Source organism: Syngnathoides biaculeatus, chromosome 10 (assembly GCF_019802595.1).
Source record: "Syngnathoides biaculeatus isolate LvHL_M chromosome 10, ASM1980259v1, whole genome shotgun sequence".
NCBI classification, from domain to species: Eukaryota; Metazoa; Chordata; class Actinopteri; order Syngnathiformes; family Syngnathidae; genus Syngnathoides; species Syngnathoides biaculeatus.
In genome coordinates this window covers 886,879-909,884 of record NC_084649.1, presented here as the reverse complement: position 1 = coordinate 909,884, position 23,006 = coordinate 886,879, and the positions used below count along the sequence as shown (strand labels likewise).

The window sequence follows — 23,006 nt, the reverse complement described above, 5'->3', positions numbered from 1 at the left end:
TACTTCACCTACGGGTAACTTGTTTGACATGTAGCAATAAAAAATATCCTGAAAATGTGGATTCATCTAGTTGATCACATTGAACTTATTATTTTGAGCACTACTGCAAATCTGATTTGAGAATGATATCGTAGACTAGCTTTGGGGCAAATCCTCTTCTTCTGTGGTAATTTTTTTTCCTAATAAATGTGAATTACTCTGTGGAACATAACGCCAACTACTGTATAGGAAAGACTTACAGTAGCAGTTCAAAGGCGTCACTGATTTCAAAATGCAAACAACTCCTTTTGACAAGTTGTGCGGTGCCGGGATATGTAAATCATCTGGGGGGATCAATTAGATTTCAGGGGGGTCCAGTGCTACCCCGGCCTCCCTTCTGGATTTCCCTCTGTATTCAGTTACTTACATGTTGCAGTTACTGTTCTATCCTAAAGACACGTATACCAAATCTTACCATGTAAGTTGCTCCAACACTAATCTTGAGTGTTCATTGAATAATTTCCATTTAATCTATTTCCTTCCTGTCAGGTACCTGGCCAAGCTTTCGTCAGTAGGAAGCATCCGGGATGAAGAGACGTGTGAGAGGTTACGTGGCCTCATTCAGAGACAGGTACCTTAACGTGGCTAAAATGTTATTTTTGCACAATAGAAACAATATAATTTGGTTACACTGCAGTTATCTAATACACACTCACGATTTGGTTTTGAGGTGTCCTTTCAAAAGAATGTGTTCTCACCAGTTAATTACAGTATCAGTTTGGAGGTACTTCCTATTTTTGGCGTTTTGTTTGCTCGCATGTCATTATTTCCCCTAAAACACTATAGTACAACCCCAATTCCAATGGAGTTGGGACATTGGGTCAAGCAAATAAAAAATGCAAAATGTGTTCAACCCATATTTAATCGAATACACTACAAAGACAAGTTATTTAATGTTAAAACTGATCAACTTTGTTTTTAGCAAATAATTGTTAACTTGGAATTTTATGGCTGCAACAGGTTACAAAAAAGCTGCGACAGGGTCATATTTACCACTGTCTTACATCACCGTTCCTTTTAACAGCATTCAATAAACATTTTGGAGCTGAGGACACTAATTGTGAAGGTTTGTAGGTGGAATTCTTTTCCATTCTTGCTGTATGTACAGCTTCAGCTGTTAAGCAGTCTGGGGTCTCCATTTTAGTATTTTATGCTTCATAATGCGCCACACACTTTCAATGGAAGACAGGTCTGGACTGCATGCAGGCTGGCCAGTCCAATAATTACACTCTTCTGTTTACAAAGCCATGCTGTTGTAAAGTGCACAATGTGGTTTGGCATTGTCTTGCTGAAATAGGCAGGCCCATCTGTGAAAAAGACGTTGGTTGGATAGCAGCATATCGTATGTTTCTCCAAAACCTAGATATACCTTTCAGCATTAATGGCATTGGCATTGAGACTGCCCAATAGCATCACAGATGCTGGCTTTTGAATCTTGGATCCAGAAGAGTCCGGAGGGTTCCTTTCATCTTTGGACCAAAGGACACGACATCCACAAGTTCCCAAAATTTGAAATGTGGACTCCCCAGACCACAAAACAGTTTTCCACTTTGCAACAGTCCATCTTAGATGAGCTCAGGCCCAGAGAAACCAACAGCATTTCTGGGTGTATTTGATAAATAGCTTTTTCATTGCACTCTCGGGTGTTTCGCCAATCTGGATTTGCTGACACTGATTTTCTGAAGTGTTCCTGAGCTGACGTGGTGATATCCTTTACACATTGATGTGAGTTTTTGATGCAGTGTCGCCTGAGGGATCGACGCTCACGGGCATTCACGGCTTGCTTTCGGCCTTGCCACTTACATGCAGTGATTTCTCCTGATTCTCTGAAACTTTTGATGATATTACGGACCATAGATGATGAAATCCCTAAACTCCTTCTAATTCTAAGTTGAGGAATATTGTTCTTTAACTGTTTGACTATTTTCTCACACACTTGTTTACAAAGAGGTGACCTTCGCCCCATCTTTGCTTTTATACCCATGGCAACAACCTGTTCCCAATTAGCCAGTTCACTTCCGGGATGTTCCAAAGAGGTGTTTGATGAACATTTCTCAATTTCTTCTCTTCTCAGTTTTTTTTGGTCTCCTGTCTGAGCTTTTTTGGAATGTGTTTGAGGCATAAAATTCTAAGGTAATGTTTATTTGCTAAACATGAAATATCTGGTCTTTTGTAGTGTATTCAATTAAATATAGGTTGAATGTGATTTTCAAATAATTATATTCTGTTCTTATTTGTTTAACATAGCGTGGTACAGTGACGCAACTGGTGAGAATCTTAGTCCCGCTTGTGTGGAGTTTGCGTGTTGTCCTTGTGCCTGGGTGGGTTTCCTTGCACATTCCAAAAACATGCATTAATTAGGAGACCCTAAATTGCCCAAGGTGTGATTGTGAGTATGACTGCTGTCTGTCTCCATGTGCCCCATGATTGGCTAGGAACCAGTTCAGGGTGTACTCTGCCTCCGGCCTGTTGACAGCTGGGATTGGCTCCAGCACTCCTGCGACCCTTGTAAGGGATAAGTGGATGGATGGATGGATGGATGGATGGATGGAGGATGGATGGATGGATGGATGGATGGATGGATGGATGGATGAACAGACAATCCCAACTTCATTGGAATTTGAGTTGTATTTGGAAAGGTGAGTCACAGTTGGAATGTCTTTACTGTGATATTTTATCCAGTGGGCTCTATTTTTGTAGATGGTGAAGTGCAATAACAGGTACATCTTGATCTTTGTGCAGGCGTAAGCCTCACTGCAGGTGTTCACCAATATTGCAGAGCACTTTGCAGCGAACTGGGCGTACCAGTGCAACGAAATGTGTCGTTTAACATGCATACAGCTCATTGACAACGTCATGGCTGAGAGGCAGTCTAAACTTAAGTCTGCAGAGGCCACAAATAAGTACGGTGCAGTAGGTAGGCTGCTGGTCAATTGAGATTTTGGTGAATTTCATTGGGACACATATTCTGAGCTCTGCGAACATGTGTGGTGCATGTCATGTGTATTTTATTCATTCATCATAATATAAGTGAGCAAGTATTTGGGGATGGGGCGACAGATAAATGAGGTCCGCAAACATATTTAAGTCCCCTCAAGTTTCGCCTACTTCGTTCTGTATTTAATTAGTGTATCCACTCATATTGTCTGTTACCGCACCGGACAAGAGCAATAAAAATGCTTAGGGTTACTCACTTATAGATTGCTGCAATTATGTGTTGCCCTCTTTGGCACAGAGATGTCGCTATGCGAGACTTTCATTGCTCCGTATGAGAGAGCTGCTTTATCAGGCATAGACACAGCCACATTGCCACAGCCCAACAGCCATCAGATTCACCAGGTGGACTGGTCTACAAAATTACTGAATATGGTCTAATCTACCCCTTGCAGACAGTTGTCACATGCTGCTCTAGATTTCCAAGGGTCACGAAAATATGGGCCAATGTGTTTGACATACTGTAGCTGCTGTGTGTCTCTTCTGCTGCAGGTTCAAATCTGTAAGCGCAGCGTGGAAGTGATGGATGCAGTACGTCGTGGTGCTCAGCTGGCGATAGATGAGTGTCAGTTCCAATTTCGTAACCGTCGGTGGAATTGCTCCACTCTCGAGAGCATGCCTGTGTTTGGCAAAGTGGTCACCCAAGGTGAGTTTACTTCAGAGCAAAGTGACTCCACTCCTTAGTAGCAAGCATCATATAAGCTTTGAGTGCGAGTGATGTTCAATATTCCAACCAATATTAATTTTAACACGTCAACCCATTCTTCGATTGTTCTTTCTGTGTTTAATGAATCAATGTGACTGCATGTGTGTGTGTGTGTGTGTGTGTTTCAGGCACTCGTGAGGCTGCCTTTGTGTATGCCATCTCAGCAGCCAGTGTGGCGTTTGCGGTCACGAGGGCCTGCAGCAGTGGAGAGCTAGAAAAATGTGGCTGTGACCACAACGTACATGGAGTCAGTCCAGAGGGTATATATCACTCCTTCCTGCTTGCAAATGCACACATACAAAAATGGCAAGCGTAACAACACAGCTAATCAATTATCCTTCTAATATTTGGAGAGAACATATGTTATATATTATCTGTAATTATATAAAGTAGAAAAGTACCCAAGGTAGTTTAATTCTTCCATGATAAAGTAAAACTAACAGCTAAAGTACAAAAATAAATGTTGTTGCTTAAATGTGCATTAAGTAAAAGTGGTGCTTGTGTGACTATCATTGGCCTATTATCACTGACTCAGTGTTGTGGTGGTGTCAGACTGTGGTTGCAGCCAGACAGCAAAACAATGAGACCACTTATAAGTAAAATGCAAAGCTGCTGACTCGTGGGTATTGGTTTGCTGGTTCAACACTGTAAGGATCACCTCAGACATTTCACAGTGTCATTTGATACATTCTTTTTGGTGGGGGGGTAAGCTTTTTCTGTTGTTTTTCATGTGTTTTAATGATCTTCTAATGTCTTGTCACAGGATTCCAGTGGTCAGGCTGCAGTGACAACATTGCTTACGGAGTGGCTTTTTCTCAGTCCTTTGTGGATGTGAGGGAGAGGAGTAAAGGCCAGTCTTCCAGTCGGGCCCTCATGAACCTGCATAACAACGAGGCCGGCAGAAAGGTAACTGAGGGTTTATTTCTAGAGCCAGATGCAAAGTCACACTTTGTCAGACTTGTATATTATCACCTTAGTTTTCTGTGCGGACGCCTTGTTTTACTGTTGTACTGCAATCTGTAAGCTTGAGCACAATTTCTTTTGGTACGCCATTTGACCTACAATGTGTTTTTAATTTCATATTCTACAGTATAATAAACAAAGGTCTCACAGACAGTCAAATAATTACCACAATAAACCATTATTGCTTTAACTGGCATACATGTACAACATTAAGTTCACCACTGTTTACAGTAAAACAAACATTACAAGTCTTGATTGCACCACACACTGAGGTGTTGTGGTTTAAGGTACATTGAGTAAGTGACTTTTGAGGAATTCAGATTTGTTGAGTGGCATTCAACTTTAGAGGTAAACTGTATACACATTGGCCACAACATTAGGTATTCATACTGTACACTAATGGGGTCTAACACAAGATTGTTCAATGACAAACGTCTACAATATTTTAAAAGGCTTTTGATTTGATGGAGTTCTACACCACTGCAAATGACATTCACGCCTATGGATAATTTACCGTTTTTAGGTAACCTTACATGCATGATTTTGGAATGTGGAAATAAACAGAGTACCCTAGTAAAGATGAAGGTTTTTGTTTTGATTATAATTATTATTAATACACCTCTGACAGTGAGAGAAAACTGTAAAGAAGATTCATTGGTACAGCTGTTGCATTTGATCTGTGGTCTGTTCATGATATTTAATGAACTGCCAGGTCGGTATAGTATGGTATTTTGTTATTTTGTTGTTTAATGCTATATCTTTGTCAGTTAATCAGGTCCGTTACATCTTTTTCAGGCCATCCTGGCTCATATGCGTGTGGAGTGCAAATGTCATGGCGTTTCAGGATCATGTGAGGTGAAGACCTGCTGGAAAGCGATGCCACCCTTTCGCAAAGTTGGCAACATCATCAAGGAGAAGTTTGATGGTGCCACAGAGGTAGAGCAGCGCAAAATGGGCTCCGCCAAAGTCCTGGTGCCTCGAAACTCCCAGTTCAAACCTCACACTGATGAAGATCTGGTCTACTTAGAACCCAGTCCAGACTTCTGTGACCATGACCCCCGCACACCGGGTATGCTGGGCACAGTGGGCCGCCAATGCAACAGAACCTCAAAGGCCATTGATGGCTGTGAGCTGATGTGCTGCGGCCGTGGTTTTCAGACACAGGAAGTTGAGGTTGTGGACAGGTGCAGTTGTAAGTTCCACTGGTGCTGTTATGTCAAATGCAAGCAGTGCCGCAAAATGGTGGAGATGCACACCTGCCGATGATAAAATGGGCACTGGTGATGGATTGAACAAATGCCTCTACTCCTAATTATAACTACAGAGCACCCTAAGGACTTGAAGCAAACCTCCTCTGCTGGATAGGACCAAAGCGTCTACTACTTGTCCATTCAAAAAGCTCAAGAAACTGAGAGGTGCATCCACTCCCTAGTCATGCTGTTCATTTTCTGTATTAGAAAAAACATTGGCTCCCTCCCTCTACTCCTTATTGTAATGTTTAACTTATTTGTTGAGACTGAGGAGTTTATCTGGGATTGACTAAGAAGGTGGGCCCACACTAGCACAAAAAAGGAGGGAGAAACAGCTCCCGTGGATGGGTACAGTTAAGGGGTTTGGGTATCGAGGAGGGGTGCCGGCCTCTGTCCTTGCTGCTGCTGCTTCGGGGACAAAATCAGAGCACTCCATGTCAAGGAGCGTCAATTAAGGACAAACTGCAAAGATTGAACCTGTCGTACATAGACTATGTGATTTGCTTTCCTTGTATGCATGGCTGCACTGAGCTGAGATCTTGTTATGTAGAGTTGTGTACTGTATTTGATGCTGACACATGCAAAGTTTTCTGTCCAAAGGGGACCGATGCAAGTGAAAGCCACTATTATCACCTTCCTGTAAACTTATAGCCTGTGCACTAATGGTACAAAAAACACTCACGCAGAAAATGTTGCTCTAAAAGAGCTGTACCCATCAACAGTTAATAGAGAAAATAAAAGAGGAAAAAACCCAGTTTGTAAAAAACATGTATACTGTATATATTACATATATGATGAGTATGCAAATACCTGATAGGTAGCACATCCACTGGGTTGCCAAATGCAGCAAAATTTAACCTTAAGGGTGGCATAACAGTTAACATACTGCGGTCAGTTGGTTTCACATAGAATTTACCTTAATTCACCAAGAACTCAGCATAAGAAACTTCTGAAATTTGCTCACTAAAAGATCTTAAAACACATTAATTAACAGTTTGTAAACTGTGAATTAGCATTTGCAGAGTAAAGACACCAACTTTTGATGGTTACTGGTGATTTGAGATCATTAGAACTAGTGGTGAATGAGGTCTTCTTCAAGTAATAAAAAGTCATGTGCCAAAAAGAACAATATGCACAATTGCTGGATTGCCCCTGTTGCCTATTGTTGACTGAGTCATGGTCCTATTCTTTGTTAAATTAAGTGCTGGGTATTGGATCAGACCACAAGATTTTATTACCTTTTTTTTTTTTTAAATTTCCTTTCGCAAACACTTTTCAAGCTTGTTCCTGATATATTTTGCCAGGAACAACAAAACTCTTGTAGGGTGACATAATCCACGAGCAACATTTTGGCCCTACAATAATAGCCCTACAACGCCAAAATGAGAGGTCTGGCGTGTTTGATTTTTTGGGATTTGTGTTGTCATACCAAAAATCTTCCAACATAACACCTTGACCTCGACCAATAGAATTGCATCTTGCAACGGTGTATTGCTGCCCTCGGTTGCCATTTCCTCATAAAAATAAATTTATGTTTACCAAAACTTTGGAATATGAATCAACAGAATGCTGGCATAATGATTGCATGCAAACATTGGTGCTAGCATTGGCTAGCTGTCCAGACAGCTACATAATGTTACATTTCCTGCTTCCTAGCATTATTAAAAGTATGTGCACATTACAACAAGCTCTTGAACAATGGACAGCCCAAACTGTCCTCTAGAGAGCACCCAGAAATCTTCATTTTGTCCTTTCAAACAGAACACAATGCCGTCATCAAAACTTAGTGCCATAGTAATGATTGGATCAGGTCCTGTCAACATGTTTGTTTTCTGGTCCTGCCCTGATTGGATTAGCTGAATGATCATAAAAGACGGGATATGGCGATATTGCAATTTTTGTCATGGACCATTTGTCAGTGTTCTGACTGAGACATCAAGATTTTATGGCATTAGTCTGGCAAAGTGCAATCGTGTGAGACCAAATTTGTTTTGTAGTCAGATTCAGATATTACACTGTGTCGCGCTAATGTGACTTCACCCTACAAAGAGACACATCAGATCAGGCTTTGACTTTCCCAACTGCACCAGAGCAAAGCAAACTGATTCTGCTTGGTGGAAATGAACATCCTTCACATCTGACAGATATTGATTTCCTTCTATATTTCATTGTTTGCCCAAAAGCCAGTTGGTATTTGACACAACACACACAAACACACACACACACACACAAATATGTGTCGGACACAATTCAAACACTTAGAGAATAAAAACATTACAGCTTCTGCAGGATGGTTGCTGAACATGTTCATGCATGATGACTGAAGCACTTTCTTTCCAACCTCACAACGCCCTCCCCCCAGTCTGACAACATGTGACCACGTATGGCCTAAAACCCACACTTGCTGAGAATAATGTGCTACCATTATCATACCTATAATCTAGATCTGTAAAGACTTATACACTGAAGATAATATTGCCTAGGAATGTATGGGGATGCTGAATATACGGTGTCTCAAATGTATATGTTGTCACTGACTGCTCTTTTGAAATGTATGTATGTTATGAAAGAAATACGTGAGAAAAATAACTGGATTGAGGATTTTATAAAAAAAACATGTCCAGCATCAATCTCTTGAAATATGGGTGTAGATCCCTGCTGATGGGAAATAAAATAGGACCTCCAAGATTAAAATTCAATCTCAGTTTTGCTTGGATTTGCAGGCAAAGATGTAAGATGTAAGGAATATACTTTACTGAGTTACTCTCAACATCATAAAGCTAACTGGCAGTGGAATACTAAGTGAATGGTGAGTTACATAATATGAAAAACATTCCATTCCATTTTCCATACCGTTTAGCCTCACTAGGGTTGGAGGTGTCCATGAGCTCACCCCAGCTATCTTCAGGTGAGAGGTGAGGTATACCCTGAATTGGTCACCAGACAATCACAGGGCACACAGAAACAAATAACTTTTGCACGGACATTCACACCTACAGGAAACTTAGTATTCATTTCACCTACTATTTATGTTTTTGGGATGTATGAGGAAACCGCATTAACCGGAGAAAACTCATGCAGGCACAGGGAGAGCATTCGAACTCAACACACCCAAGGGCAGATTTGAACCTGGTCCTCAAAAATGTAGGCAGATGTCCGAACCGGCCGTTAACCAGTTGCACGGTGGTGTCCCACTAAATAATATATTCCAAATTGACTTTATTTGTACATACATGACAGACAACATACTTGGAATAGCATTTCTCTCTGACCTGCAGTGTTGGAAAAATATAAATAAACATCCATCCATTTTCTGAGCCACTTATCCTCACGAGGGTCACGGGAGTTCTGGAGCCTATCCCAGCTGTCAACGGGCAGAAGGGGTACACCCTGAAATGGTTGCCAGCTAATTGGAGGGCACATGGAGACAGACAACAGTCATACTTACAATTACACATAGGGGTAATTTACAGTGTCCAATGAATGCATGTTTTTGGAATGTGGAAGGAAACCGGCGTGCCCGGAGAAAACCCATGCAGGCACGGGGAGAACATGCAAACTCCACACAGGCAGGGCCAGGATTTGATCCACGGTCCTCAGAGCTGGGAAGCCAACGCTTTACAGTTGTGCCATTGTGGTGCCAATAAATCTTAATTTTCTTTCGGCTTGTCCGGCTTAGGGGTCACCACTGCGTGTCATCTTTTTCCATCTAAGCCTATCTTGTGCATCTTCCTCACTAACACCCACAGTCTTCATGTCCTGCCTCACCACATCCATCAACCTTCTCTTTGGTCTTCCTCTCGCTCTTTTGCTTAGCAGCTCCATCCTCAGCACCCTTCCACCAATATACACACTCTCTCACCTCTGAACATGTCCAAACCATCGAAGTCTGCTCTCTCGAATCTTGTCACCAAAACATCCAACTTTGGCTGTCCCTCTAATGAGCTCATTTCTAATCCTATCCAACCTGCTCATTCCGAGTGAGAACCTCAACATCTTCATTTCTGCTACCTCGATTTCTGCTTCCTGTCGTTTCTTCAGTGCCACCGTCTCTAATCCGTACATCATGGCTGGCCTCACCACTGTTTTGTAAACTTTGCCCTTCATCCTAGCAGAGACTCTTCTATCACATAACACACCAGACACCTTTCGCCAGCTGTTCCAACCTGCTTGGACCCATTTCTTCACCTCCTTACCACACTCACCATTGCTCTGGATTGTTGACCCCAAGTATTTGAAGTGGTCCACCCGTGCTATCTCTTCTCCCTGGAGCCTCACTCTTCCCCCTCCACCCCACTCATTCACGCACATAAATTCTGTTTTACTTCAGCTAATCTTTATTCCTCTCCTTTTCAGTGTGTGCCTCCATCTTTCTAATTGTTCCTCCACCTGCTCCCTGCTTTCACTGCAAATCACAATATCATCTGCGAACATCATGGTCCAAGGGGATTCCAGTGGAACCTCATCTGTCAGCCTATCCATTCCAACAGAAAACAGGAAGGGGCTCAGAGCTGATCCCTGATGCAGTCCCACCTCCACCTTAAATCCTTGTCACACCTACGGCACACCTCACCATTGTTCTGCTGCCCTCATACATGTCCTGTACTATTCTGACATATTTCTCCGCCACACCAAACTTACGCATGCAGTACCACAGTTCCTCTCTTGGTATTCTGTCATAGATTTTCTTCAGATCCACAAAATCCACAACGTAGCGCCTTCTGACCTTCTCTGTACTATTCCACTAGCATCCTCAAGGCAAAATATTGCATCTGTGGTACTCTTTCTAGGCATTCAACCACCTCACAGATACAGTACTTACTTCTGTCCTGAGTCTAGCCTCCACTACTCTTTCCCATAACTTAATTGTGTGGCTCATCAACTTTATTCCTCTATAATTCCCACAGCTCTGCTCATCACCTTTGTTCTTAAAAATGAGAACGAGCACGCTTTTCCTCCATTCTTCAGGCATCTTCTAACCCTCTATAGTATTCTGTTGAATATGTTGGTCAAAAACTCCACAGCCACCTCTCGAAATTGTTTCCACATCTCCACAGGTTTGTCATCGGGATCAAATATCTTTCCATTTTTCATCCTTTGTAGTGCCTTTCTAAAAAAATTTCTCCCTTCTAATAATCATTGCCACCTCCTGGATCTTCACACTTGCCTCTTCTACTCTTCCTTCTCTCTCATTTTCTTCATTCATCAACTACTCAAAGTGTTCTTTCCATCAATTTAGCACAGTACTGGCACCAGTCAACACATTTCCATCAATATTCTTAACCACCCTTACCTGCTGCCATCTTTCCCATTTCTATGCCTTTGTCTGGCCAACCTGTAGAGATCCTTTTCTCATTCTTTCGTGTCCAACATGGTGTACATGTCATCATATGCCTCCTGTTTAGCCATCGCCACCTCTACCTTTGCCCCATGTCGCCTCTCAATATATTCCTTTCGCCTTTCCTCATTCCTCTTGGTATCCCACTTCTTCTTCGCTAACCATTCCTCGGATGACTTACTTACTATATTTTTGGGTTCCAGCACCAAGTCTCCTTTTCTCTTTTCCTACCAGAAGACACACCAAGTACTTTGCTGCCTGTCTTTCTGATTGCCTTGGCTGTAGTAGTCCAGTCATCCGAGAGCTCCTCGTGTCCATCAAGAGCATTTCTCACTTCTTTCCGAAAGGCCACACAAGATTCTTCCTTTCTAAGTTTTGACCACATGGTTCTCTACTCTATCTTTCATCAGGGTTGTGAAGAGTGAGAACTTGCTCCATACATATTGCCCAGCCCTGCCCCCTGGAGAGAACACTCCAGCGTCATATTAAGTGACAGTATAACAAGAGGGGAAACAACAGTTCATCGGTTAGAAGCCTCCACTCAATTGGTGCAGAGCTTGGCGTACAGCCCATATCATGGGGTTCAGTATCCCATAGTCCCAAGGAACCCACCACACAACTCCAAGAGGGACATGGTCGAACGCCTTCTCCAAGTCCACAAAACAGACTGGTTGGGTGAACTCCCATGCACCCCTGAGGATCCTGATGAGGGTGTAGAGCTGGTCAACTCTTCCACGGCTAGGACCAAAACCACATTGCTCCTCCTGAATCTGAGATTTGACCTTCTGATGGACCCTCCTCTCCAGCACCCTTGAATAGACCTTATCGGGGAGGTTGAGGAGAGTGCCTCCCCTGTAGTTGAAACACACCATCCGGTCCCCCTTCTTAAAAAGGGGAACGGCCTAACCAGCTGCCCCACAGTGCCACCAGAAATAATACAAATATTTCAAAATCACAAAAATCTTACAATTTACAACTACAATTCAACAAATGAAAAAGACACTAATAAAATAATTTGTTCACCTATTGTTCAGTGTTGGTGTCGCTGGGCTTTATGCACATGCTGGCTGTCAAATCTGCGTGCTGGCACGTCAGGTGCTGTCAAACGTCTCTGAAGAAGGCAAATGGTGATCACTGAAATTGCACAGGATTTGAAAAAAGAAGTTAAAAACTTTCGCTTGATAAGAAGACATGATATACATTTTTGGGACAAATAACATACTTTTAATTTATTTTCCCAAATCCCGCCGTGCTTTTACTTGTGAATAATTCATGTTACAAAACGACCTCTGGAACAGATCAATTTCGTAAGTAGAGATGCCACTGTATTTAGTTGTATGACTACAGTATTTTTGTTTCTTTTAAATATTTGCTTCACATCTGTGTGGCATGGAGTCGACCAATTTGTGGCACCTTTCAGCTGTTATTCCAAGATTTCTTCATGACATTCCAAAATTCATTTGCATGTCACTTTTTTCATGACATTGACTTTGTTGGTTTAGATTCTAAACATTGGTTCTATACTTTAGAACCAAGATTTTGCATGTTTACTCATGTCTTTGGGGTCATTGTCTTGTTGAAACACCCATTTCAAATCTATGTCCTCTTCAACATCACGAAACATGACCTCTTCAAGTATTTTGACTTATGTACACTGATTTGTGATCCCTGGTATGCGATAAATAGGTCCAACACCGTAGTTGGAGAAACATGCCCAGATCATGATGCTTGCACCACCTTGCTTCACTGTCTTCACTGTGTACTGTGGCTTGAATTCAGAGTTTGGGGTTCGTCTCATAAACTGTCTGCCTGGACCCAAAAAGAACAATTTTACACTCATCAGTCCACAAAATGTTCCTCCATTTCTCTTTGGGACATTTGATGTGTTCGTCAGCAAACTGTAGCTTCTTCTGGATACGCTTTTTTCTTTTTTTAACAGCGACTTTGCGGGGGATTATTGTAAATACATTAGCTTCACACAGATATCTTGACACTGTTACAGTACTTAAAAGTAACTTCAGACTGTCTCTGATCATTGATCATCCTGGAGCTGATCATTGGCTGAACCTTTGGCATTGTGGTTATTCATTTTGATGGATGTCTTCCGTTTTCTACCACTTGTTACTGGTTTTGCTCTCCATTTTAAGGCATTGGAGATTATTTTAGCTAAACAGCGTATAATTTTTTGCACCTCTTTATCCTTCCAGTCAACCTTTTAATCAAAGTATGCTGTTCTTCTGTAGAATGTATTGAACAACCCATTTTCCTCATGCTTTCAAGGAGAAATGTAGGTTTCAACAGGTGCTGGCTTCATCCTGAAATAGGGGCCACCTGATTCACACCTGTTTTTCACAAAATTGATGACCTTACTGATTGAATGCCACACTGCTATCTTTTTGAACACACCCCTTTCAACAATTTGCCCCAATTGCACAGCCTTAAGAGTGTTTATATCATGAATGCTGCATCTTGTTGGTTTTCTGAGAATCTACTACACCTACTGGTGACTTATTTGACATGTAGCAATAAAGAATGTACTGAAAATGTTCTACCGCATTTTCTGTTTTGGAAAAGTGTGAAGAGTGAATCCATCCTCCCGAGTGTTTGAGCAAAATCCAGAAATACAACGAGCCGGCATTTTGGTTAATATGATGAAAAAAAGCAAGTAATTTTTCGCCGGTACAATAGGTATATACCAAGATAAACACTCGATCCCCACTACTGTAAAAAATGTCACTTCCTGGTTCTTCTCCAACACAAATGGCTCGAGAGGATTTTCATGACGGGGAGATACAAAAATCCATAAACAACATCATGACGTGTGGTGAAAAAACAGATGGGTCCATTCCGGTGGCCTTTTTTTTAAAAAAATAAAAATGAAAACATACTAAAAATCATGCTTTACATGTTGGTAGCACTTTAAAGGTCAAGTGTCGTCAAACGGATGATTTTTGGTATATTATTAATGAAAAACCCACAGCCAATATGGTCCCGTGTGTTTTTTCACCACAAAACATGATTTTGACGTATACAGCTTTTTGTAACTCCCGCCATTAAAATCCTCTCGAGGGATTTGTTTTTGAGAAGAAGCAGGAAGTGATGTACAGGACAGAGGCGCCCCCTAGTGGACTCGTTTGTTTCTATTAGTTTTACCTCCGGGAAGGTAGCTCGTTGTTCCTTCGTGTTAGCCAAAATGCTGACTCATTGCATTGCTGGATATTGCTGGAACACTCTGGAGAATGGAATTACCCTTCATAAGTTTGAAAGAGACCCTGTTTGTTGTGAAAAATGGATTGCATAGGTGCAGAGGACGAGAGCTTCGTGGGTTCTAAATAAGAGGTAGGTGTGTATACAGCTAAAAAAAAAAAATAGTTTGGGGCGTACCACGTAATCGGTCTCTCTCATAACGTAGCAAAAGATCCACGTATGAAATGTGTTGATGTGCGCATACAGTTACTAAAAAAATAATAGTGTGGGGCGGACCACGTAATCGGTCTCTCTCAAAACGTAACAAAAGATCAGCGTATGAAATGTGTCGATGTGCGAATCGCCCAGCCAACAATGTCTCGATAGTGTTCATTGCATACTGCGGCGACTTTGAACATACCCTAAAACCAACATAGCTAGGCTCCACCTCCTCTTTATATGCCACCACGGGCGCCGAAACTCAGCTACACCGACTGAGGCGCCGCGTTCGGCGGTCACAGCTTCTGCGAAGGCTGCGCGTCGTGCTTTGCGACGGGGGCGGCTCTGAAGAACCCAGTCGAGAATGCGTAACTCAGACGCGTGCGCGCATAAAGCGCCCCGGCTTGACTGTGACTAAAGCAGCACCGCTCGGCTCTGTCTTAAGCCACACCGGCCGGCTGCGATGAGCCGCGATGGCTCATCTCCGCCGCGGGCGTGGATTGGATGGGATGCGGTTTGGGCGTGATCGGATATCATCTGAATATGAATCGAAACAATAGTGTAATATTGCCCTGAGGGCTCAAAACAATAGTGTAATATTGCCCCGGTAACTTCACTCGGTTGTGTGGTGTTGTCCTTTTCGAAAAGAACGGTGTCAGAAGCGGCATCGGAAAAATGCGAATATCTCTGTTGTTCGGCTTCCGTAGTAGCAGGCACTGCACGTTTTCAATGGCGGAAGTGACGATGACGTCAAGGACAGATGACGCGACTAATATGGCGACCACTTGGATGTCGAGGGACACTCAATTGCGCAACTTTGTGCATGGATGACGCGCTCTCCGCTCACTTTTTTTTTTCAGTCTAGACATTGAAGTGAATACTGTTATATGTATTTTTTATTACAATCTCTATTTTAGAATGTTTATAGGGATGACACCTGGGCTTTAAAGTACAATATTAAGGGGTAGTAAGAACATGTAAATAAATTCATTATTTAATCTTATATAAAAAAAAAAAGTTAAGAGTGACAACTTCATTTGTTGTGTAGAAATTGTAAAATGAATAATGTAGGGCAAGAGCTTGATGCTATATATATATATACAAATTTCTAGATTTTGTTTCACTGTAATTACTTACACTTATTTATAATGACAATTTCACTTGTTATTTTATTTATATTTCTCAAAATTCTACACATAATTAACAGGCAGATGCCAATGCACTCAAAGCACCCCATTGCTGGAGAGAAGGGTAAAGAATGAAACCTTTGGGGGAATACAAATACAGCACGTTCGATAGGGAGCTCCTCGGCCTCTGGCTGGCAATCCGCCACTTCCGTTCCCTACTGGAAGGCCATGAGTTCATGGCATATGTGGACCACAAACCCCTCACTGTCGCCATGTCCAAGGTGGCCGAGCCGTGGTCCGCCCGCCAGCAACGCCAACTGTCATTCATCTCGGAGTACACTACGGACATCCATTACATTGCCGGCAAATCCAATGTGGTCGTGGACTTCCTCTCCAGGGCTGTCGTCGGTACTGTGCATCTGGGTCTTGACTACTCCTGTATGAGCGCGGACTAGACCTCGGACCACGGGGTGCCCTCGACCCCGTTAGGGCCCTGGCCCGTTGACTCAATGGACTGTGCCGGGACTGATTTGTGACTCACCAGCAATGTCGCTCACTTCAGCGAATGACCAATAAGCAGCCAGCGTCAGGCAGTGCCGTGCAGAAAGAGGAGGGACTTAAGTGAACTGAGTGATTCTTCCTGAATGAACTGAGGAACTGAGTCAGTTGTTCTTGAACTGGTGTACTGAGAAACTGGGGAACTGAGGAACTGAAGAATGATTCATTATGGGGAGACGGCTTAATTGAAGTGAGAGATTCCAACACAGAACTGCTGTACTGAAGAACTGAAGAGTGATTCACTTGTTTGTTATCCACTTTCGTTTAACAGAGGAGTGATGTACTACGCAATGAGCGTACTCATGAGTGATTTTAACAGCAAGTCCAGACGTCCCCGCGGAGATAGCTTTCACTAGAAACTGTTTATTTAAGCTAACGGCTAATTTTGAGTCAGAGAAGCACATAAAAAGCAGACATTTAAAATAAAATTACATTAATAATAAATGTACATATCATTCCGTCTGTCTCTAATGCAATTATTAAAGCCCTTTTTATTTAATAGTAACAACAATAATAATACACTTATAACTTAGACAATGCTTCTCAACACTCAGAGACTCCCCGCTAATCAGATGACAATTACAGCAAGGTGAGCGAGCAGGAAGGCAGCCCGGGTAGCAGATGCTGCTGTCAGCGATGGTGTGCACCAGAATGCAGAAAGGTCACTGTCATGATCCTGCCGCTCCAGCACAAGCTGTGCGGGTGCGCTAATTGGGAGGCACACACCTGTGCCTCATGCGGGCTGATCATCCCCCGTATATTTAGGACCCAGTGACAACTGGTCAGCCGCCAGTTCGTTGAGCTTTATGTCCCGTTCCAGCACCCTCGTATTCCTGACTGAACCTGTGTGTACCGACCTTCGTCCGTTCTCCGTCCAACCCTGTAAGCCTGACTCCTTGACACTCCTGCCTGTGTTGATTGGTTCCCCGTGTACCGACTCCTGCCTGTCCGCTCATCTGTTTTCTTCGCCCGACGTCACAACTACCGCTGCTGCACCGGACTACCTGCTCGATCCCCGACCTCTGCGTACAATAAACGTGTCTCTTCTTGAACTACCTTGCGTCTTCCGAGTTCCTGCATTTGGGGTCCAGTACCTGGTGGACTGGGAGGGATATGGCCCGGAGGAGCGCTCTTGGATCCCCTCCCGCTTCGTCGTGGACCGCTCCCTCATCAGGGACTTTCACGCGGGTCACCCTGATGCTCCTGGGCCGTCCAGAGCCGGCCGTTGAGGGGGGGGTTCTGTCATGCTCCTGGATTCCAGCCAGGGCTGGGCGTGGCCAGCTGATCTGAAGGTGCACACCTGCGCCTCATGACCTTTGATTAAGACCCAGTACATATAGGACCCGGGGGACGACTATTACTCTGCTAGATCGTTGCCTCTCATGCCTCGTTCCCGCACTACCGTACTCCTGACGTCTACCTCCCGTGTACCGACCAACGCCTGTCTCCCGACCTACCCCGTAAGCCTGCCGTTACTGATCTTGCTGCTTGTTTGGACTGACTCCCTGGTAACCGACATTAGAACGAACTGGCCAATACAGGACCCAGCAGGAAAGACCCGGCGTCGCCGTGACCGACGCAAGGTAGACCGTCTGTCGGAGGACCAAGCCTGCCCAATCCGGGTAGACTCCCTGATGTCCTCCACTTCCGTGTCTTACGCTCCGCCAGCGAGGTATGAATACGTCCCGAACACGACCCGCCCGGCTCCTCATATTCTTCTGGACTCTGACTTTTCGGAATATGAGGAGGACCGTGATTTGTATGCCCGGTTGCCTGAGTACGACTCCGACGACTTTGATTTTGAATCTCTTAGCCCGGCTTTTGATCCCAGTCAGTTTGCCCCGTCTTCCCGCGTTTCCAGCACCCGAGCGACTTCGCCCGGTAGATCCAAGTGCACCTATCGGTACGAGGGAACCCGCTTGGCCATCTACCCGGGACCTCCGCGTGGCGGCCAGAGGAGACGCCCCGGCCGGGCGCTCCCTGGTGTCTCTCGCTGCGCGGCAACGAAGACACCGTCCTCCCACTCTTCGCCGGCAACTGTGAGACCAGCAGACCCGCAGCTGGTGGCGAAGCCTCAAGCCCAGAGGGAGGGGGAGCCGCCAAACCACGAGGCGTTCTGTCGCGAAATGCGGGCGCAGTTAGAGAGGCAGAGCGCTGAATTGGCGGCTCTCACGGCCCAGGTCCGGCAACGATTGGCGAACCAGCCGAGCTTCGCTGACGTCGCAACGGCGACGGACAAACTGCTGACTCAGGTTCACGTTGCCGTGGAGACCGACCCGCCCCCTTGTCAAGTGCACGTCGCAGTGTTGGCGGTTCCGAGCAGAGCTCACGTGGCAGTTGGAACTGACCCGCTCCCGAGACACGCCCATGTGTCAGTTTCGACTGACTCTCCGCCTACTCAGGTTCACGTTGCCCTGGGAACGGATTCGCCACCGAGCCACGCCCACGTTGCCGTTTCTACGGATGCAGTGCAAGCTCACGTGGCAGTGGGGACCGACCCGACGCCGCCTCACGTTGCTGTCCAAGAGGTGGCGACGTCTCCACAGCCGCTTCTCGTCCGTGCTCTGGAGTGGCAGTGGCGACTGGTCCGCGGACGCTCCACACTCCTGCTCTGTCGGCGACCGGCCCGCGGTCGCTCCCCGTTCCTGCTCTGTCGGCGACGGGCACGCCCTCACGTTCCTGTCCAGGAGGTGGCGACAGTTCCCCAGCCGCCTCACGCTCCCGCCCAGGAGGAGGTGGAGTTGGTGATGCTGCTGCCGCCTTCTCACGTTCCTGTCCAGGAGGGGGCGGCGATGGCGCCGCCTTCTCAAGTTGCTGACCAGGAGGGGGCGGCGATGGCGCCGCCTTCTCACGTTGCTGACCAGGAGGGGGCGGCGATGGCGCCGCCTTCTCACGTTCCTGACCAGGAGGGGGCGGCGATGGCGCCGCCTTCTCACGTTCCTGTCCAGGAGGGGGCGGCGATGGCGCCGCCTTCTCAAGTTGCTGACCAGGAGGGGGCGGCGATGGCGCCGCCTTCTCAAGTTGCTGACCAGGAGGGGGCGGCGATGGCGCCGCCTTCTCACGTTGCTGACCAGGAGGGGGCGGCGATGGCGCCGCCTTCTCACGTTGCTGACCAGGAGGGGGCGGCGATGGCGCCGCCTTCTCACGTTGCTGACCAGGAGGGGGCGGCGATGGCGCCGCCTTCTCACGTTGCTGACCAGGAGGGGGCGGCGATGGCGCCGCCTTCTCACGTTGCTGACCAGGAGGGGGCGGCGATGGCGCCGCCTTCTCACGTTGCTGACCAGGAGGGGGCGGCGATGGCGCCGCCTTCTCAAGTTGCTGACCAGGAGGTGGCGGCGATGGCGTCACCTTCTCAAGTTGCTGTCCAGGAGGGAGCTGTACTGGCGCTGCCTTCTCAAGTTGCTGTCTAGGAGGGGGCGGTACTGGCGCCGCCTTCTCACGTTGCTGTCCAGGAGGGGGCGGTACTGGCGCCGCCTTCTCACGTTGCTGTCCAGGAGGGGGCGGTACTGGCGCCGCCTTCTCACGTTGCTGTCCAGGAGGGGGCGGTACTGGCGCCGCCTTCTCACGTTGCTGTCCAGGAGGGGGCGGTACTGGCGCCGCCTTCTGAAGTTGCTGTCCAGGAGGGAGCGGTACTGGTGCTGCCTTCTCAAGTTGCTGTCCAGGAGGGGGCGGTACTGGCGCCGCCTTCTCTCGTTGCTGTCCAGGAGGGGGCGGTACTGGCGCCGCCTTCTCACGTTGCTGTCCAGGAGGGGGCGGTACTGGCGCCGCCTTCTCACGTTGCTGTCCAGGAGGGGGCGGTACTGGCGCCGCCTTCTCACGTTGCTGTCCAGGAGGGGGCGGTACTGGCGCTGCCTTCTCAAGTTGCTGTCCAAGAGGGGGCGGTACTGGCGCCGCCTTCTCAAGTTCCTGTCCAGGAGGGGGCGGTACTGGCGCCGCCTTCTGAAGTTCCTGTCCAGGAGGGGGCGGTACTGGCGCCGCCGCCTTCTCACGTCCCTGTCCAGCAGGCGCTGGGGAGTTCTGTGGAGCCACCCAGGAGCTGGAGAGACTTCGGTGTGGCGGTCATGGCTCTGGTACTGCTCTCCATCATCTTCTTCACTCCTGAGTTCGCCCAGCCGCTCCAGGACCTGGCCTCGTTGGCGACCAATCCCTGGTCGTCTTGCAACGACGGCGTGGAAGGTTCTCGTCCGGAGCAGTGGCCTGCCTCGTTCTGGTTCCTGCCTCGCCGTTTGGTTCCTCACAGAGGTCGTCCGCCCAAATCGCCCCGTGGGGACCCTGGTGCTTGGCGTCCGGGTCGTCCTCCTGACCTGTCCGCCCGGACGCCTTGTGTTTGGTGGCCTGGATGGCCACCAGTCTGGGGTTCGGGGGGGGGGGGGGCGAACTCATCCTCAATCATCTTAACTTCAACCCTAGTCTGAAACCTAACCATATTGAACTTTTTGTAGTTTTTTAATTGTATTTGGGATGGACATCACGTTACATCCACATAGCCTACCATCCCGCGATGCAGGAACCAATCATGTTAAAGCGAGTTGGGCGGATCCGAGAAAGGCGATTGGATTTCGTAGAGTGTCTGTGAAATGGATTGGGACATTCCCTTTCCAGGTTGTCTTTGGTTTGTCTTTCATAAAAGTGTTTCTGCTTTTGATAATTTGTTTTCTGAAATGTTTTTCACTTCCAGGCCACCCTACACTTGACTTGACCGTTACATGAACTACATGACTTGACAAGACATCTTGGGAATATGCAATTTAACTAAGTTTGCCTGTTGTGAAAGAAAGATAACATTTGGATGCAAGGACTATGTTGTCACTAAAGTCTGCAAAAAGAGGATGAAGCTGCATGATTGAGCCCACCCAAAATAGGACTGGCTTTGCCACTGATCTCCACATATCTATTGTCAATGTATCACATCTTATGACCACAAAACCATATATACTGAAGATAAATGTGATTTGGAAGAAGCAGGGCAGTCGCTCACTGTCTGGTCTGCTTTGGATTCAGGAAAGAACAGAGGCAGGAAGTGTGGGATAGACAAGGATTTGAGCAAAATGCAGACCACATGGAACAAGCTTTTTCTCCTTCTGTCCCCATCTCTCTCTCTCGCACTCTCTCTCTCTCTCTCATACAAACACACACACACACACACAATATTCCACAATAACTTTGAATTATATTGGTTCCATTGGAGTCGCTAATGTGGAAAGTGTGTCTGAAATTGCACCAACTGGGATCTGTCCTTCATTTGGCCACCAAGATAGCCTATATAAGGTGTGGCTGGATGGTGGCCACACCAATTGGTGTGCATGTCATTGTAGAGGTGCAATAGACTACACTGATATTGCTGAGACAATACTTAAACGTTTTCAGAAAATGTTCAAGCCACAGAGTAAAAACACCTTCAATGGTATGAGGCTTAAATTTGCAGTGTGTAGTGCTGAAACTGTAAGCAAGATTTGAATATTAGTCCTTCGCTGCGGAATATACGCTCCTCGCAGGTATGCACACGTAAGTCAGATGAGGACTTTACTGTGGTCACCTTGGAAAATCAAATTTGCAATTTTCAACTGCTCTTGTTCACCAATAATGAGAAAAAAAGGGAAAAAAGCCATACTGTATATAGGCGGCAAACTACCTTGTGGCTTTATGGTTGGAAAGTTATCAGCATGAACATTACATTGCATTAACTACTACCCCCATTTAGCAACATGTAGCTCTGAAAAAAGCTAAATGCAGTCCTAAGGGGGCACAAGCCAGTGCAATTGTAGGCCAGTCCCAAGCCCGGAAATGCAGAGGGTTGTGTCAGGAAGGGCATCCGGCGTAAAAACTGTGCCAAACAAATATGAGCATTCATCTAAAGAATCCCATACCGGATCGGTCGTGGCCGGGTTAACAATGCCCGCCCCCGGCACCGCTAACCTGCAGGGCATCGGTGGAAATTCAGCGACTGTGGGTCGAAGACAAAGAAGAGGAGGAAACTGGATTCATCATCATAAGAAGAAGAAGAATGCACAGACCCTACAACTGAGTGTAGGGACTTTGAATGTTGGGACTATGACAGGAAAAACTCAGGAGTTGGTTGACATGATGATTAGGAGAAAGGTTGATATAGTGTGCATCCAAGAGAGCAGGTGGAAAGGTAGTAAGGCCAGAGGTTTAGGAGCAGGGTTTAAATTATTTAACCATGAAGTAGATGGGAAGAGAAATGGAGTAGGGATTATTTTAAAGGAAGAGCTGACTAAGAATGCCGTTGAGGTGAAAAAGTATCTGATCGAGTGAATTTGAAATTGAGGGTGTTATGTATAATGTTGTTGCCTCACAGGTAAGATTAGGTAGAAATTCTGGAAGGAAGTAGATGAAGTAGTTTTGAGCATCCCAGACAGAGAGAGAGTTGTGATTGGTGCAGATTGTAATGGACATACTGGTGAAGGAAACGGGGGCGATGAAGAAGTGATGGGTAAGTACGGCATCCAGGAAAGGAACTTTGAGGGACAAATGGTCATGGACTTTGCAAAAAGAATGGAAATGGCTGTAGTGAACACTTTTTTTTCAGTTCAGCAGGAACATAGAGTGAGATGCAAGAGCGAGACGTAGAAGCACACAGGTGGATTATATTTTGTGCAGACGAT

General features: G+C 45.8%; 1 protein-coding gene and 1 long non-coding RNA gene across 2 annotated transcripts in view; one reads left to right on the top strand and one right to left on the bottom strand.

Annotated features, from left to right (window-relative positions):
• The window catches only part of wnt4 (wingless-type MMTV integration site family, member 4), a 57,195-nt gene extending 50,226 nt beyond the window's left edge, over positions 1-6,969 (top strand). The window contains exons 2-6 of the mRNA XM_061833064.1: positions 529-610; positions 3,526-3,679; positions 3,868-3,999; positions 4,503-4,645; positions 5,498-6,969. Of these exons, the coding sequence (XP_061689048.1) occupies positions 529-610; positions 3,526-3,679; positions 3,868-3,999; positions 4,503-4,645; positions 5,498-5,968 (982 nt within the window). The 3' untranslated portion in view covers positions 5,969-6,969. The remainder of the gene's footprint in view (positions 1-528; positions 611-3,525; positions 3,680-3,867; positions 4,000-4,502; positions 4,646-5,497) is intronic.
• LOC133507719 (uncharacterized) overlaps positions 1-23,006 on the bottom strand; it is a 40,768-nt gene that overhangs the window by 12,210 nt on the left and 5,552 nt on the right. Inside the window, exon 2 of the long non-coding RNA XR_009796877.1 lies at positions 12,314-12,424. This is a non-coding gene — a long non-coding RNA (uncharacterized LOC133507719). The remainder of the gene's footprint in view (positions 1-12,313; positions 12,425-23,006) is intronic.